This window comes from Lagenorhynchus albirostris, chromosome 14, assembly GCF_949774975.1.
Source record: "Lagenorhynchus albirostris chromosome 14, mLagAlb1.1, whole genome shotgun sequence".
Classification (NCBI taxonomy): Eukaryota; Metazoa; Chordata; class Mammalia; order Artiodactyla; family Delphinidae; genus Lagenorhynchus; species Lagenorhynchus albirostris.
Window position 1 is genome coordinate 70,474,764 of NC_083108.1, and position 18,766 is coordinate 70,493,529.

Consider the following 18,766-nt stretch of genomic DNA (forward strand, 5'->3'; position numbering starts at 1 on the left):
GAGCTTCCACCTCTTTGTTTGTAAAACAGTCACATCTACTGTGAGGATCAACTCAGCAACACACATGAAACACCTGCGAGCCGTAGATGCTCAGTGCAGTTTACTTCCTTTTCCCCTCCCTCCCCTCCATCCCTCCTGCCAGTACCAACAGTAAGAGCTGCCACTGACTTACTCAGCGAGTGGTGTGCCAGGCAGAAGAGGTCTGCATACATTATCAGCTAATTCTCAAATTATTGCCCCCTTGAGGTAGGTCGCATTGTCCTTCACCCGTTGCGACATCCTATTTCAAAACCAGAGGGAGCTCGGCACCTCCAACCGCTTGTGGGAGAATCTGTCTCTTAGGGTCAGATTCCCGTGCATCCTTTTCTGTGCTGCGGTTTCTGCTCACGCAAATGCTGACGCTCGACTTGCTGAAACCATTTACAAAAAAAGGAATTTGGGGCTAAAACGAGACCCTTTGCAAGTATACTGCAGGGTGCATAAGCAGCTTCCCTTTAAAGGCAAAATACGATGAATCCGATTTGGGGGAGGGAAACACACCTTGTGCCGCCCGGATAGCCTTCGGAGCACGAAGTGGGTCAGATTTCCCAAGGGCTGGAGGCTTCATCTCTGACTCGGATGTTTCCTTGCTGGTACCCACAGGGAGATCAGAGGCAGCTTCAGCTTGCCGCTTCCTACTTCTGGGGTGGGGGGCAGCTCCCAGAGGGTTTCAGGTGGGGAAGGAGCAGTACCTCCTGGCTTCACCACTGTTTAGATGTAACCTTGGACAAATGACTTACACTCTGCAGGCCTGATTCTTCAACTGTAAACTGAGGGTAACGTCAACAGGGCCTTTGGAGGATTCAACGGGATTCTTTAAAGTGCTGGGTACGTGGAAGGCTCAGAAGTGTGGTTCTGCTCCCTCGTTGAGGGCGCAGGGGTGGGTGAGTGGTGTTTTCTGGGCAGAGCTCACTTTGTGCACTGCGGCTGGTCATCTTTGGAAAGGGCTTTCCTACCATGAAGTGAATCCTTTTGAAATGCCACGTTGTCCTCCATGGTCTGCTTTCTGGAACCTCTTCCAAGCATCTTGCCAAGAGGGGCCTCCCCCACCCCCCACCCCAGCATGCAGCTCCTCCCCTGCACAACCACGCCCCCTGCCGGCGAGACCTGGGATCACATTCAACCTCAGGATTGCTACTAGGAGGACGAAATCGGGATCAAAGTAGTCAGTTATAGGAAGGTTCTCCGAGGACTTGAGTGAAAAGAGTATCTGATGATCTGGGAACACCCACATTCTGCAAGGGCGATGTGGGTGGGTGTTGTCTCCAGAAAGCATGTGTGGAATGTGATTGTAACTAACAAAGGGAAAGCCTACTCAATTGCATCACGTTCTTATTTCGGTGGTTTCTAAACATGGCATCAGAATTCCCAGGGAATCCATGGGAATCATACAGAGCGCTGGGCCCCACCCTCAGCCTCTGTTTCACGTTTGCAGCCCGAAGAGAATTTGTTAGGTGTCCCCAGCCTTTCCTAGGATGAGCGTGCTGAACCATGCCCCTCAGTGGTTCAGTTCCAAAAACCTCTTACAGAGAGGGCTGCATTACAGCTTGGTGGTACCAACGAGTACAGTCACGCCACTCACCTTTTGCTTTGATTTCCTACTGAATAAGCAATTCCTAACCATACTTTGGCTTCACGTGTAGATTTTCCTAGAAGGGCTCAATGTGGTCATCGGCAAATGAGAGTAATCTGGTCCGCCTGACGGTTTTAATTCTTTTTGTAAAGTGAAAAACTTGCCTTCTGGTCCTGTGAGTCCAGGTGAGGGGCAGAGTAAGTCTAGGTGAACTAAACAAAGTCTTCTCTGGATCCACAGGCGCTGGAATTTCATGGTCACGTCAAGGCACTAGTGGCAGATGGTCAGTGCTCACCCACGTGACTCGCGCGTTGGAATGTAATGTGTGGCACCCAAAGGCGGTGAAGAGGGAATGTGAGTCCCATGCTCTTTGCCCTGCGGCACGGCTAGATGCACAGAACTCCACGAAGGCAGGGTTTTCTGTTGGAAGCAGCCTGACTTGGCTTAGACACCAAGGGAGGAGAGCCACCAGAAGCTCTGACCTGCCGTGGACTGTGACCTGAGCACGAGATGAGCCTCTGCTGTGTCCAGCGACTGGGATTCCCTGGGGTTCCTGCCTTGGCCGCTAGCCACAGTGAGCTCCCACTGTCCCCCCTCCCGTGTGAGCAGCTAAGGTGGTTCTGTTGAGCACACCTCTAGCTTTAGCACTTTTGCAGGGAGAGATGCCACCCCAAGTCCAAGTCCCACCCTGGGTGGTGGGGTGGAGGGACGGGACAGGTTGTTTTGGTATACGAGTGACCACCCACAACTGGGCCTGCTCTTCCTTACTGGCGAGATCAGGAGGAAAAAGGATGATTCCTGCAGGAGCTGACCTTCTTCCCCTGGTTCTTTCTTTGGTCTCACCTGTCCAGGTGATTAGCATGGGGCCCAGCATACGGCAGATGCTCAGTCAACACCGGCCATCGTGATGACGAAGCTGCAACCGAGTCTCCTGGCAAGGGCGGAAGAGGCTGTTGCCTTTTGGCACAAGTTTGGAGGTCATCAGGCATTTATAAAGAAAAAGTTTATTTTCATCACAAGAAGCACACAGACTATATACAGTACACACCAACAGAAGTAAAAAAAAAAAAAAAAGTGCATTCTGCATCTTCTACTGCAAATTCACAGTACAAAAGATACTGCCTTTTAAATATATAATATAAAAAAAAACAAGAAGAAAAACAATATAATAAAAAAAATCATTGATATCATAACACAACACACTGGAACCCACTGGCGGCTTCTGAAAACCAAAGGGCAGCCCATCTTGTGGAGCTCCTGATGGCGGTCTGTACCTGCATTTTGTTGCAAAGAGCTCAGGACACCAGTAGAGAGGAAAACAGGGGGGGCCTAGGTGGTAATAAAAACTCTACTGAACAGGAGTACAGTTGCGTGATGGGGGGAACAGGGAAGGGGCTGGGCTGCGGTCCAGGGGGAGCCTGGACCGCGCCACCACCCCCCGGCTGGCCAGCAAACCAATCCCGTTCTTTCCTCGCTTACTACGGACCAGGCCGTGGCTGAAACCGTGCCCGCCTTGCCAACAGAAACCGCCAGCGCCGTTTCTAGCAACGCTCCTGGCCTGGCTGCGGGCAGGTGCGAGAAGCCGCACAACAGACCAGCACAAGCATGGGGCAGGCAAGCTCCAGCCCTAAAAACGCCAACCACCACTGACGAGGCAAAGTATCCAATCACAGAAGGCGAGAGCTTAACGGTTGCCCATAAATACACAGTATTTGTAAACTATTATTAAGGCACTCGATTGTAAAACAATAATTACAGTGTCAGGAAGGAGGCAGGGAGGGAGCAGCCATCTCCGTGAGCAGCGCGGCCGACAGAAAGGACAGCAGAGGACCGGGGGTCTGGTTCTAAGACTCCTGCTAAGAGACCGACACAGGCCGGGGCTGCAGCACCCACTGCAAGACAAAGACGAGGTGGTCACATCCACACCCACCGAGGGCAGCACCGCACTGTGTCGCTCCAGACCGTTCAAGGTGACCCGCTTCATAGCTCGGGTGACACGGTGTGCGTGTACGTGAGGGAGGAGGGATGCACGTGATGCTCTGATTCAAGTGATAGAGAGACAGATTCAAATATATATATTTGTGCAGAGTGAACTCATACATATACGTATTCAACTGCAGAGCAGACAATAAAAAGACCAAGGAGCTGAGCACGGGGGTCCATAAGTACCTTCATTTGGCATGCCGCGTCGGGGAGACGCTGGGGGTGGGACAGCAGCCGGTGACCCTGCACCACGCTGTCCCGATGTCACAAATCTCCTGCCCGCCTGGCTCCCCTGCCGGAGGTGAAGGGGCGGCCGTCACTGTGCCGGCCGCGTGGGGGCGGGGAAGCCCTGCCGGGTGGCGAGCCAGAGCAGGGTTCTGGGAAATGTGTTCTGGTACCAAACGTTTCCAGCCAACAGACAGCAAGTCACTCTTCGGACACTTTGGGTGAGGTTACTCACATGCTCTCGACTACATGACAGCATTTCCTCTCACTAGGGAGCAGGGGCCCCAGGGGAGCAGGGGATCCATCAGCCTCCTGGGATGGCACCTGTGCACAGTGCCGACGTACAGGGTTGTCCTGACGATGTTAATTCTATGGCCTCTTTGGTTCCATCCCAGGCATCCTCTGGGCTTATCCAGGAGGGAAAAGGCTTTAGAAAGGGCTGGAATGCTTTTTAGCTGGAGAGGGTGGGATGGAGCGGAAGGGAGCTGGACAGAGTAACCTGCTGGCCTGATGGACCGGGTACCTCCACCCAGCAGAGAGCTGTCTGGCAGCCGAGAGGTTGGCACTGGTGCCTGCACTGAGACCAAGGAGGCAGGTGAGACTGGGGGCAAGAACCTTGTTGTCAAGAAGTTCATGGAATGATGCACATTGCTCCAAGGCCCTGAAGTAGCTACAAGACAAAGACATGGAAATCGGCAAGGTCAGGTCCCGATCAAGGGCAGCACGGTTTCCCCTCTCTCTGTGACCACCTCTCCTCTTCGACACAACAAAACTTGATGAGAAGACCTCCCTGTATCGTTGCAAGAGGAAGACCTAGAGGAGTTCGCTCTAATTTTGGCATGCCACGTGAATGAGAGTGCAAGGGAGGGAAAGGTGAGGTGGAAGAGGAAATGCAGCTGAATTCACAGGGTACTGAGCTTATTTAGAAAGCTTTTGTTCTCGCCTAGTTCGACAAAGGCATTCCACGAAGATGGCGGTCACCAAAATCAGTGACTTTCACAGCATAAACCACTGCCGCCTACATTCGGAATCTCCCCCATCTGCTAAGCTTACAGGTGAAGCACTGGTCAAGATGTGGCACAGCTTACGGCGTAAGCTTTCTTTTCAGAGACCGGTAGGAATCTGTCTTTGCCAAGGTGTCTCCAAGCCTGGGAGAATGCTCTTGTCTTGTTAGTATAACATTTAAAATAGCAATCTGCCATATGTTTGTGTGCCGCTGATCTGGGTCTCAGAGAAAAGCCTTCACCCTCTTCTCCAGGCTACAGTGTCATCCATCAATTTTGCTCTGATGATGGGCACCTGGGCCCCGGTCTGTTTAGATACCGATAGACTAGCTCCTGACAGCGAATGGATAACTTTGCCAAAAGCCAGAGACCCACTAGTATTCGTAATCCTCCTCCCACCCTTTAACTGGATAAGAAGAATTATGGCTTTCAAAATTAAGGTCTTCAAAACTATATCATACCCAGGCATGGTTAAAAAACCAACATAAGCCTGGCATCATCAAATTTAAAGAATTATTTTGACACAAAAGTTGATCCACCACATGAAATTTAATTTGGCAAAACGCTGAACCTGATATATATTTTTTGAGACTGTGCTCTTGTTGGCTGAGAGAGAGGAGGAAACCCAACTGGGTTTTCCGCAATAAGTGGATAATCACCTTTTAAGCTGATTTCAGTTGACAGTGGTGGGAAAACAAATTCCGATAGGGTAAAATAACGTATACTTTAATAAAAAAAATAAGGCCAGGGAGAAAAAGTTTCTGGAGAGAGGGTTTTTGCAAAAACTCTACCCACTAGCTGAAATACGGACTAGCCTTCTTCCTGCAGACCCTGCCTGGGCTACTCTTGGGGGCCCGGTTCTGACCAGCGTAAGAGGGCGACTCATTTGCCCACGTTTGGAATTTGGCTGGCCCTTGAAGGATTTCTAGTTTCACTGGCCAGGGCTCGGCGAAAGTTTTCTATAAAGAGCCTGATCGCAAGGTAGCTAGCTTAGGCTTTGCAGGCTACATGGTCTCTGTCGCCTATTTGTTAATTTTTTGATAATCCCTTAAAACTATAAAAAACAATCTTAGCTCTTGGGGCCATACACCATGGTTTGCTGACCCCTGAATTAAACTTAACAGACCTCTTCTCTCTCTCCAAAATATTTTAACATCCTGCCTTGCTGGCCAACATCAGAGGAGTCCCTCCACTCAAGATCCTTGGAGGGACTACTCCCAGACACTCAGGACCACGCGCTGTCCTGCCCACTGGGAAGAGCCGCAGAGAAGCAGGAAGCAGCGTTCTCACCGCAGGAAGGGGCGACTGTAAACGTCTGCCAGGGCTTCCCCCAGTCCCACTTCTCAGAGAAGCTGCTGCTAAGTTGTTCCTTGAGAGTGACTGAGCGTTCCTCACTGCTGCAATCTCCTTTTCCTCCCCAAACGTGAGTACATGTGACCTAATGAACCTGAGTGCTGGGGCTCCTGACGGGGTGACCCACATCTCAGAATCCCCGGCCCCGCCAGACACTTGAGTCCCTACGAACCACAACACGACCGCATTGGGTTCCGCAGCAGATAAGACTCAATGATACTTTGTGGGTCCTTCTCCCCAGATGGGGGACAACTGAAGACTGACCTTTAGCAACAAACTGAGGACCCCACACACATTTCCCCCCACCTCACCCCAGGGCCGGCCAGACACACGTCACTCAGCTGTGACAACACGCCAGGACAGGCAAGTCAGCTGCTCAGAGGACCTCCACTCACCCTGGAGTCGGTCTGACAGCAGCATTCGCGCCTTCGTGTCACTTTAACTAGCAGTGTTTGGCGCAGGCACCTTAAAAGTCTTAATACTTTTTGGGGTCCTGACAACCGCACAACAGAAAGTTCTCTTTCGGAAAAATCTTTTCTGACACAGCATTTTTCCCTGGAATGAGCCTTGGTCATTATTGGAGTTTAAAAATAAAAAGCAGAGCAGGATCAGAGGTAGGACTTCTACTGCCATCCAGGAGTTTTCCCAGAAGGGCCTGAATGAGCTAGGACACGTGCCGTGGTGGCGATGCCAATGCCACAGCTATTCCTTTGCAGGTTGTGCCGGAGGATGTTTTGTTTTTTGGCTGTGTTGGGTCTTCATTGCTGTGCACGGGATTTCTCTAGTTGTGGCGAGCAGGGGCTGCTCTTCACTGCGGTGAGCGGGCTTCTTATTGTCGTGGCTTCTCTTGTTGCGGAGCGTGAGCTCTATGAGCGCAGGCTCGGTAGTTGTGGCGCACGGGCTTAGTTGCTCTGCGGCATGTGGGGTCTTCCCGGGCCAGGGCTCGAACCCGTGTCCCCTGCATTGGCAGGCGGATTCTTAACCACTGCGCCACCAGGGAAGCCCCGTGCCAGAGGATTTTTGATGTGTGTGCATCGCTGTATAAATGCTCTTCTTAACACACAAGAAGCACCCGGAACACCTCATTTGGAGTCAGAGTCTACTGGTCAACAGCTGCTGGTTCCCCCAGGCCACAAAACCAATGCTCCCCTTTCTTCTTGTGCTGTATGTTAGGTATTGTTGTTTCTTCTTCTCCCCTTTGCCGCAAGAGGGGAGGAAAAGTAAGGATAACGCCAATTATTTAAAGGAAATCAAGGCAGAAGGGGTGGACCAAAATCCACAGTGAAACTAAAGGAGGGATCACAGAAGTCCAAACGCAGCCAAAGGCGGGTCAGCTTTTGCTCATCCACGAAGGGCTTTTCAAGTTTTCCGGGGCAGATTTCCCTGATGGTTTAGAGGTTGCAGTTGGGTTCCTGGGGGCCACTGGGGGCTCATGCAAGAAGGAAGACTCGCTCAACCTGGCATCCTGGGAGTCAGCCACGGTGGACACGTCGGCCTCACTGGACAGGTCCTCCGTCGAGAGGTTGAGGCTCCCGAGCTTGGCGAGGGAGTGAGAGCGCTTGAGCGGGGACGAGACCGTGAGGCCCGCCAGCCGGAGCCGGGTCTCGATCTCCTGCGTGCGCTGCTTCACCAACCCGGGCTTCCCACGGACGCTGTGGATGCTGTCGCTGCTTGAGCTCCGGGTCAGGTTGGAGCTCATGGAGGATGAGGTCGGGGTGTAGCAGATGGTCTTCAGGAAGTCTTTTGAGAAGTGACTGGTGTGGTCTGGGCGGCAGAGGAAGAGCGGGGGGCTCTTCAGTGGGGCTCCTTCTGACGGAGGGGGGCCAGCCTCGGGCTTCTCGTCGCCCTGGGCCTGGCCAGGCAGAGCCGGGTCCTGGCTCTCCTCGGGGATGCTGGCCTCCAGCCTGCTGGCGGGGCCATCCTTGCAGGGGGCCGCCAGGTCGGCCGGCGTGCCCTTCAGCCTCTCTAGTTCTTTGGTGTGCTTGCGGACCAAGCCCGCCTTCTGCAGCTGGATGATGGATTCCTGGTGCTGCATCAGGTAGCTGTTGGCTGTCGGTTTCTCGGCTTCTTTACTGAACAGGAGCCGCAGGTCCTTGGCTGGCTTCGGATCTTTCTTGGGTGGCGAGTCGTCCTTCGCTACTTCCATGTTGGGAGCGTTCTTAACACAGTGAGAATTCTTCAAAAGGAGGGACTTTGGTAGGACTTTGTGAGTCTCTCTGGAAGGTTCCAAAAGGCTGGCTGGTAGCTCTGGGGCAGCCGCAGCCCCAGGGCTACTGATGTCTGGCCTCCTCGAGCCTGCTGGTGGTAGGCATGGGGGAGTTTCGGTTGGGCCAGAGGACAGTTTCTCTGAAGCTCGGGACCTGCTGGCCACATGGGCCATGGGGGAAGACGTGAGGTGGGGCAGGAAGGTGGGCTGGGTGCAGATGGCGGGAGCACCGGGGTTCTTGCATCGCTCCCCGAAGGCCTCGGGAATCCCGCTGGCTGCAGGGTACATGCAGTCGGCGCAGGATTTGTAGGAAGGCTTCACTTTGTTAAGGATCCCAAAGATCGCATCGTGCTGAAAAGGACAAGAACATCGTGAGGGCGTGACGCAAGCCTAAGCCCGAAAAGTACAAGAAGGGCAGGAGGCAGGGCTGGGGCAGGCACTGGGCTGGCAGTGCTCTCACTTCAGCTGGGGCTGGGATACGGCCCTCTCGGAACCCATATGACCGTGACTAATGCAGGTTAGGGATGAGTTAGAGACACTGAATCGAACTTCCCGGAAGCTACGAGCCCACAGTCCTGGGCAAACCTTCGGCGACATGGCCAGGAGCAGGGCCTCCAAGGGCCTCCCTTCTCAACTCCGCCTCCGCCACTTGCACCAAATGACCCTCTCCAGCCTCTGGTGTTGCCTGGAAACCAGAGTGACTTCGCCTCACCCCTTCCCCTCGCGGCCTCGTGAGAATTAGCGAAATAACATTTCTGGCACCGTAACTGTGTCTCCCCTCCAGAAACGGTCCGGAGTCTGCAGCCTGAAGACAGCCCCCTTCCTGTCTGGCACAACAGAGCGTGGCTCAAGGAACCACCATCTAACTGTGCTCTTCACAGAGAGGTGGCCAAAGGCAGAAACGGTTCGGGAAAGACTCTAATACAGACCCAAACACGGGTGCCCACGACCCCGAGGAGGGGGCCAGGCAGACGTGGGTTTCATACACCAGTGGAAAGCACGTTTGCACCACTTCCCAAGAAACGCCCTGCCTCTGGTCACTGGGGGTCTCTGCGAGCTCAACGTGGGCCTCTCCATCCCGCCCTCCTCCTGATGGGCAGGCCAAGCCCTCACTCCCTCATGCGCCCATCGAAAGGCACCAGGGCTGCTCCTCTGGGCCAAGACCCAGCCGAGAACCGCAGAAGTGGAGGCAAGAGGGTGACTCTCTTCCCTCGCGAGTTGTTTCACTGTGAGACTCCTGAGGCGGTTGAAAACCAAGCCTTCTTGGCAAAAGGTTTCTCCCTGCCCCTCTGTTGTGTCAGGGACCCGTACCATCCTGTGTGGCAGCCCGAGGTCCCCGCAAGCTAAGGAGTCAGGGTCCGGTCCAGTCCTGGAGGAGTCAATGGGAAACCCAGCCCCGATTCCTGGAGGCTTGCAAGGGGGCGTGTGGAGAGCGTCTGGTGGGGCAAGTAGGGGGCCAGGTCTCCTGCAGGACCCTAACCTGGTCAGGATTCCTGGGGCTGGTTTCCAGGTCGACCAGTGGGGCTTGGTCACCCCTGTGGTGAGGACCGGACACAGACATTTTCCTGAAGCTTTGACCAAAGTGTCTATATGTTTGTTTCTTCTAAAACTTTTAGAATCTAACGTTCTAAACCGTGGTAAAATCTACCACGGTGGGAGATTTGAGAGCACCTTTCAGAGCTCACGGGGAGACAAGGGAGGAGGGAATTCATTCATCCAGCTCCTACTTAGGGAGCACGCCTGTCCTGTGCCAGGCCTTGCACTGGGCGCAGGGGCTACGAGCAAGACAGTCCCTGCCCGCCGAGGGCCCTGTCTCTGGATGCCTCCTAAGCTGTGCATTTCGGTCCCTGTCCCATCCTCTGAGCCACCCCCATCTCAGATGCCTGGCTTCCATCTCACCCCATCAGTCTGCCTGCAGACCACTGCCAGAGGGGCCTTGTCACCAACCACCTAACGCCCTCCCATGCTTCCCAGCGCCCTGGGAGGACACGCGCAGGGCCCTGCCATCATGCCCCAAGGCCCCGCGTGCCCGGCCACCTGTCCAGCTGCGCCTCAGCCACTGCCCCTCAGCCAGGCCAAGCTTTCCACCCTCAGGGGCCTGGGCCCAGAAGATTCTCCTCCTGGCTCTCTGCGCGGCCAGCTCCGTCTCATCCCCTCCCCTCCCACCTTACCCGTGTCACCACACCGAGCACCACCTGTATGTTTTCTTTGTTACATCCTTACATGTTTACCTCCCATCTCCCTGTAAGACCACGTGTGCTGAACTACCTTACAGCTGTACCCCCTCACCAATCTGGCCCCGGAGTTAATAAACACAACTTGAACAAGTGAATGGATGCCTGTCTCTAGGTCCTAGTCCCTAGATAATGTCACCCATCCACACTCTGGCCAGAAAAAGAAGGCTGGGTCCTTCGTTTATCTTCTTATCCAGGCTTCTCTCGTGGTCCCCGTTCTACGACTCACAGCTACGTCATCTCGGACCAACCGAGGTACCACTGTCCCGGACAGAGAGGTTTTATATCATCTATCTTGATGGGCATTTGCTCTTTAAAGGGAAGGTGAGCGGTGAGGGAAATTCGAGAGTAATTACTATTCAGTTTGGAATCTGGGTCCTGATTTGGAGTACGGGAGATTTAACTTCCCAGTTTTGTTTGCATTATAACGTGATGATGGCGAACTCTCTGTACAAGGGGATGCCTCTATCTGCCTCCGCAGTGCTCTTACTAGAGAATCACAGCTGGCCCAGGAGGTGGGTGGTCAGGCCATGGGAAATGAAGCTTCCTGCCCCCGGGCCAGGGCGAGCCAGCAGCAGAGCAGAGGGCAGAACCCAAGACCAGGCAACAGAGGACGTCCCTCCACAAAACCAGCCTCCACGCGTGGGCCACTTGGAGGAGGAAAAAGGCTGGAGGAATTCTTGATTTTCTGAGCAAGTGGCAGGTTGAGGCAAAAGCCCTGTTGCAAATAACCCACGAAGTATGAGAGCTACAAGGGACTGCTGGAGTTAATTAAGCATTAGAGTCCGAGTTGCAAGGCTAGATACTTGATGATGTCGGCTTTTTCAAGGTGGCGGCGGTGTTATGGTTCTAGGTTATAAACGGAAGCGTTTGGGATGGAAACGACAGATCTGGGATTTGATTTGTTTCAGGAGAATCCAGGGTATGGGAACGAGGATGGGGGTGAGACGAAAGGAAGAAAAGCCATACACTGGTAAAGGCTGAAGCTGAGTGAGAAGTTACATGTTTTGTGGGGTTTTTTTGGCCATGGCTTGTGGCATGCGGGATCTTAATTCCCTGAACCCGGGCCCCCTGCAGTGGAAGCGCGGAGTCCTAACCACCGGACCGCCAGGAAATTCCCATAAGTTATATGTTTTATGTTTTACATAAGAAAAAAGGAAAGACTTTGAAACTCTGCCTCGGACGTGAATGAGGCACCGGGGTGAAGAGGGCGTGGGGGATGGTCACCATTCCCCAGGGGTCCCGGGTCCTCCGTCGTCTACCATCCCCGTCGGCCTGCAGAATCGCACGGAAAGCCACCCACTGAGCTGGCAGAGGCAGCTGTTGCGGGGCTGCCCCCGGGGCAGAAATGGCGTGCGTGCCGCCACCCCCTCGCGGCCCCAGGCCTACCTCGAAGTCGTCCGGGCAGCTCCTCTTGCTGTTGTTGTTATTTAGGTTTTCCCAATTCAGCAGGTTATCGAGCTCAGTAACAGGCTGCCCCCACTTCCCTGCTCCCGGGGCCTCCTCCCTTTCCATCTCCTCCACCTGTGGCGACGCGCCACCCCGGGCGTGGGGGCTCCCAAACTCTGGTTTCTTCTTCACTTCCTTCTCACAGAGTCCAGGACCTCCTGGGGCGTGTCCGGCCGGCTTGGATGCCTCTGCCGGCTGAGCGGCTTCTTCCAGCAGAGCATCCCTCTCCAGATCCTCCAGGTGGACCCAGCCGCCCGTCTCGTCTCTGGGGCAGTGCAACAGGGGGTCTGAGAGTCGCCGGAGACAGCAGGGGAGAGCGGGTCCCCCCGGGGTCCCGCTGCCCGGGAACCCAGGCTGGGCGGCGGCGTCCAGGCAGGGCGGCTGGGCTTCCGGGCTGCCGTCCAGGGTCTCCGGCAGGAAGTCCCCAGGCCCCGCTGGGTCATCCACAGGCTGCTGGCGCCACAGCTTGTTGTGCCGTTGTTTGCTGGGGAAGGAAGGCAGAGGAAGGTCAGCAGACGCCAGTGCCCAAGGGTCCTGGGAGGAAGGGGGTGGGGAGCCAGCAAGGGGCAGTCCAAGGCCCGGGTGGACACCAGGGGCTCACCTGGGTAAAGCCTCTCTCGGTTCATTGACCCCCAAGAAATTCGAGAATGACGGAAATAGCCTTAGGACCCTAAGTCATCATGGCTCCCGTACATATGGCATCCCGCACGTATGACCCATGTGGGATCACGTAAACAACTTTGTCATGTGATAAGGATATCGCAGACATGGGAAGGGGGTCTGGACCTGGAATCCTATCATGATCCTAGTGTCCCAGCTCTCCTGGCGAACCTGGTCATGCCACGGATGTTCCGTCTCTGTTTCCCCATCTGTCAAATAAGAAACCCCATCCTCTCCTACTTACGTCGTAGGGAAGTAACGCGGATCAAAGTAGAGAGTCGATAAAGACTTATACACACTAACGCGACCATGTAAACACGTAATGCACCTGAATAAAGCTGGGGAGATGCCAGAAAATTGGAAATATTTGTGTAGGTCAGAGAGATTACAGGTCAGTTTTTAAAATAAGTCTTCTAATGCTGTGTTATTACTTTTATGACACATTTCTTAAACGTGAGGGTTAAAAAAAAAAAAGAAGAAAGAGGCTCAGAGTGAAATCAGGTAAGTGAGTCGCCTCCATTAACCTCAGAGGATCACCAACATCCAGGGTGGCGACGGTTAAGAGGAGAAAGAAGTAAACATAGAAGGACGTGCAAACTAAGGGTCTGCTGTTGCTCTTCAATGCGAGGGAGCAACACGGTCATTCACGGCCGTCTGCTCTGTGTGCACGTTCCGCGCAAGGCCAAGTGGGCCCGCAGACGGGGCTATAATTCAAGGTCAGTGCTGTGCTGCTGTGAACCTGGCCTGGCAACCCCTGGTGGGCCTGCAAACCCCTGATGGCAGCAAATGACTGAAGGGCTACCGGAGGCGAGAGCAGAATGTGCCCCTTCCTCCTCCCCCGCTGTCCCCCTCGGCCCTGCCTGAGCACCTGTCCAGCTGCTCTCTGGTTGACAGTGAAGGAGTCCAGAGATGTCCGGAGCTGTTCTCCAGACCCGCCAGCTGCTTCCCCAAACGTGGCCAAGAAGCTGGTGGACTTAGCCTGTGGCCTCCTCACAACACCAGGCAGAAACAACCCAGCGAGGCCTTGGACAGATTGAACAGAAAAGGAACAGGGGGAAAGTGAGTCCCTAAGTCCAGCAGCGATCCACCTGGGGTCACTGGGGGACCCCTCCATGGGGGCAGGATCACCTTGCACGGGAGCCCCAGAGGCTGACAGACCCGGGCGTGCCCCCCGATCCCTGGGCCGCCCACTGGCTGTGTGACATGGGACACCTTAACCTCCAGCGTCAGTTCCTTACTCCCCACAAATGGGGGATCCCCTGTCCTCTGCAGACCTTTTTCATGGTGGGGTGGGTGGGTGGAGGTGGTGGGTAGAGAATTACAAAGCAGCTATGTCATCACTGACCGTGAGCCGGGTCTAGCGAAACAGCTGCACGGTGCTCGTGGAAATTTTACAACAATCCTATCGGGGGATTAGTTCTTAACTCGTCAGAGGAGACTGAGGCGGGGGTGGGGGGGAAGATTGATGAGCTTCCCCTGAGCTACCAGCTCGTCAGCGGTGGGCCCAGGGCTGCCTCTGCAGTCCCTGGAGCTGCCCTGCGGTGAAGCCTGGCACGGGCTTGGCACAGAGCAGGTGCTCAGGAAACGGGGCAGCCCCGGGCCGAGACTCACACGGAGTCCTGCCTTGGATTAGAAGCCGTGCCCTGCTCCCTCCAACTGCAAAACAGCTTTACGTGCCAACACAATAAGCACAGATCCCTCCTGGAAACCACTAATCAAACCCCAAACAATCGTTGTTTTTCTCAAACCAGCTCCCCCCGACCCCAAGAGGCAGGATTTTGGCTGTGGAAGCCACCGCTGGGCCAAACGGGAGCATGGCTGGGATGTGGCCGGCAGCCCCGGCCGGCTGGGCGGCAGGGCTTCTGGAGCTCGGCTCTGCCAATTCTTCTCTGCAGACAGGCACCCACCTGGCGTCCAAGATGCCTTCATACTCAGACAGCTGCCTCATAAAGCCCGCGTTGGGGCGTGTGATGCTGCGCTTTTGCTTCACGTAGTTGTAGGCTTTCTCCAGGGGCCAGCCAAATTCCTTCATCGCGTAGGCTATGACCGTGGAAGCAGAGCGACTGACGCCCATTTTGCAATGTACCAGGCACTTGGAGTGGTTCCTCCTGCAGCCGTGGGGGTGGGGGGAGAAGACAAAAGTTGATACAACTGCATTCTCTCAGGTCCGGCACAATGGATCTTTTTTTTTTAAACCCTGAAGTTATCTCATTGCCCAAACCCTCTGAGGTCCTGATGTTTAGGCAGCAGACGTCCACACACCCTCAGTAGGAAATAACTTCACTTCAAAATCAATTAGCATACAATGGGAAATCAAGATCAATCTGGCCTGGCCTGGCCAAGTTTTGCAGGGAGAAAGCTCCCCATTCGGGCGCCTTCCCAGGTGGCTGGGATCGGCCGGGAGACCAGAGCCCCCCAGGCGTGAAGCAACTGGGCAGCAAAAGGGGTATTTGCACAAGCTACTCACTCAGCTGCTAGAGCAGATGGAGACAGGGAGCAGGTTACTGTAGAGAAACAGGGTCAGCGAACTGAAAGCCACCAGGCCCCTGGCAGAGAGAGTGCCTCGGCAGACAGGAGAGTCAAGGAGCCAGCGTGAGTCCGCAGCACTTGACTTGGCCACCAGAGAAAGAAGCCAAAGAAAACAGATGGGCCGATAGGCTTTTTGTAGGGAGACGGTACCAGCCCAGGCGAGGCTGATGTAACAGACATGGCAAGGCCAGGAACACTGTTGCTCTAGCTGTCGCCTGCTCACAAAGGTGAGGGGCACCAGGCTAGGGAGGGCTGCACCCGTGAAAGTTTATTTGTACAGGAGGTAGGCCGGCCAGCCTGCCTGTTTACATTAGAAGCAGCACACCTGCTCGGCGGGAGCAGGCTCATTTCCTATACCCCAAGCTTAAAGTTCATCCTCAAACCTCAGGGGTTTTTTTGGACTGCCAAAGTCTATCCCCCAGGAACCCAGGGGAACTAAGATTTGGTCCTACATCATGGAGCTTTGACCTGGGTGCAAAGCAGAAGAGGAAGTGTCTCTTGAGAGCATCTCAAAGAGTTGTCTCTTTCTGGTCCTGACTTCAGTGAGACAGAGCTGTTCCACAGGAGAATAAGGTGAGGACAAAAGACACGTGACAGCAGTGACAGGCTCGGGGCAGTGGGGACCTCTGATGGTCCATCCCATTCTACGTGAACAGGAGTCACACTAACGCAGGTGGAGGTGGGCCACAGCTCAGGGCATCTGCCCGAGTAGATTTCTGAGTAGATTTCTCCAGGGAAGCAGCCCCAAAGGTGCTCTGAGTCATGTACGATCCGCCCGCCCTCCTCTCTCCTCTGGCTCTGTGACTCCCCATGCACAGAGCTCCCAAGAGTGTCCGCTTGGTACAGGGGCCTTGCCTGCAGCCAGGGCTAATGACGAAACGGGGGTCAAATGTCACGGCAGGTGAAAGAGAACGAGCTCATCTGGGGACCCCTGGAGAAGATCAATGACTTGGCCCTTTCGATGCTTGGGGTCCAGCACTCTAAAACCAGAGGCCCATCAGACGTCACAGGCCCCTCAAGCCAGGAGGCAGCTGTGTCTGGGGTCACCATTAATGTCTGCCCACCCTGCAGCTGCCGGTCAGCTTCTTCCCCAGCCTGGTTTCTCTGACTTCTCCGCCCACTTACTTTGCTTTGTTTATAAAATGGTACGCCTCGTTCCAGTGGGCGAGGAGGTCTGTGGTCTCTTCATCATAGACTCGGATGTTATGATACGCAAATAAGCCAGGGAAAAAATTATCTATTTCTCTAGTGACGTTTAAAATGTAGTCAACACTGCAATAAGAAAAAAAAAAAAAGAACAAATTGGAGAATCAGAATGTGGATCGACAAAAACCAAAGTAACGACAAACTGAGCAGAGAAAAGATTAAATACACATTTATAAAGGGTCTGTGTTTTTATGGCAGGACTTCATAGTGGTGGTCTTTGGGGTTTTTGTGGTATCTTCTAAATACCCTCTACATGATGAGAATACATTATATTTATGATAAAAAACAAATTTCTGCCTAAAAGACTTATAAAAAGAAAGCTCCACTCAAAGCATTGCTGAGTAACGTTGATTCTGGAAAGTAATCACACGTATCACCTAAATACATTTCTTAACTCCTTTGAAGTTTCAAAATTCGTAACTATTACGAGTATACAGAGGCTTTTAAAAAAATAAAATAAAACCAGGTCTTCCCTGGTGGTGCAGTGGTTGAGAGTCCACCTGCCGATGCAGGGGACGTGGGTTCGTGCCCCAGTCCGGGAAGATCCCACATGCCGCGGAGCGGCTGGGCCCGTGAGCCATGGCCGCTGAGCCTGCGCGTCTGGAGCCCGTGCTCCGCAATGGGAGAGGCCACAACAGCGTGAGGCCCGGGAGAGGCCACAACAGTGAGAGGCCCGCGTACAGCAAAAGAAAAATAAATAAATAAATAAAACCAACGTCTCCACTTTTAAGTAGTTAAAAAGCTGAATGTATCCATCCATTTTTTATGTCCTTGGGAACTGCCTTAACTCCTTTTTGAAACAAGGCAGGCTGTAAATAAATAAATAGTTGGGAGGGTCTGCTAACCCAGCTAACTCAGGTTCTATAGTTCTCTAACCTTAATACTTACATTCCTGGAAGACAAACATAACTTCAGGAGTTTGAAAACACCTCAAATAGATTTCATAAGAGCAATATTTATAAATGCTTTGGAAAAAAAAGAAAAACCTTTAAAATCATTTATTTATTCCCAGCAAGATAAAGCATGGACAGCATCACCCTATACTTTAAGATCACTTTCTCTTGAAAGAACACATCTTAACCAGTAGTTCTAAAGATATATTTTAAGATTTTGTTTAGTCTTGACTTTTAAATGCAGTAATTCAAGAATGCCATCATGTCAGACCCACAGGATGGTGATTTTGTGGCTGTGTTGTTTTTTTTAAAAAATGTCCAGACATCTGTTCTTGAAGGTCTAGGTTTAAGCATTTTTTATCCCTGCTGCCGAGTCTTTCTCAGATTGAGACAGGCATGTGTTTCTGGCCAACGCTGAGCATTTAGCTGCAAGATTCCCACCAGGCTCAAAAGTACAACCACAGAGAGAACCAGGAGTGGTCCGGGGAGCAGGGTTGCTGACTGGCCCACCGGTAAGTGTGTCCACACTGGTGCTCTCAGCATCTCTGCAGGGCGGGGGGGTGGGGGGGGGGCTCGTGGCCGCATCAGCACCCAGGCTGTCCTATACTATTTGAGGGTGATTTAGAATCATTCTCCCTGACACACACATTTCTAAACCCCAGTAAAATCTAAAACCCATGAATTATTCAGGAGGTAACATTCTGAAGCACATCTGTTTAGCTATGCAAATCAGGATGGCAGCTGCTTTGGAGACTGGGGTGGGCAATTCCAGGCAGGCAGGCAGCGCCAGGGCTCGGCTTCGAATGGACGGCTGAGCTGAGTGTTTCTAAGCTGCCTGGAAGGATGAGGGAAGACAAGGGGAGCAGACTCACCCTGAGCCCTGCAGTTCCTCCAGATTGGATGCATTCCATTCAGAGCCCTGGGGGACAGATCACACAAACCCCCGTGAGTGTCACACGTCAGCCTCAGAGCTGCTTACGGGATGCACGGTGTGCGCTAGCCCTGACGGTGATGGCTATCTCATGGGCCCCTGGACTCAGAGGCCGATAAGAGAGCTGATACAAAGAGGCCGATATCAGAGCAGGTTCCCCAGGAGTTCGTGGCACTGTCAGGGAAAGGGGCTGGTTGAGGAAACCCTGCCCCCTCTCATCACTCCCTTTCCTAAGACTCCAGCAGGGTCCTGTCACCAGAGGCAGTGACCTCCGACCTCCCACGCGGGAGAGGGCGCTTTCACATACCACTGATTAGAGCAGGAACTGGTTTACCTTTTCTGGGAAGTATTTGGCAATATTAAAAAAGTTCCCACCCTCTGACCTAGAAATTCCACTTACAAAAAGCTACCCCGAGGAAACACCCAGAATTCGCAGAGGTATATGTACCAGGATATTTACGGTTATTTATAACAAAACAGC

General features: G+C 53.4%; 1 protein-coding gene across 3 annotated transcripts in view; it reads right to left on the minus strand.

The window, feature by feature from the left end:
* Positions 1-2,598: 2,598 nt before the first annotated feature.
* The window catches only part of SSH1 (slingshot protein phosphatase 1), a 61,909-nt gene continuing 45,741 nt past the window's right edge, over positions 2,599-18,766 (minus strand). For all 3 annotated transcript variants that reach the window (XM_060170220.1, XM_060170219.1, XM_060170221.1), the window contains 5 exons: positions 18,227-18,273; positions 16,381-16,527; positions 14,634-14,834; positions 12,007-12,550; positions 2,599-8,734 (listed from right to left, as the gene is read on the minus strand). In XM_060170220.1, the coding sequence (XP_060026203.1) occupies positions 7,508-8,734; positions 12,007-12,550; positions 14,634-14,834; positions 16,381-16,527; positions 18,227-18,273 (2,166 nt within the window). In that variant the 3' untranslated portion in view covers positions 2,599-7,507. The remainder of the gene's footprint in view (positions 8,735-12,006; positions 12,551-14,633; positions 14,835-16,380; positions 16,528-18,226; positions 18,274-18,766) is intronic.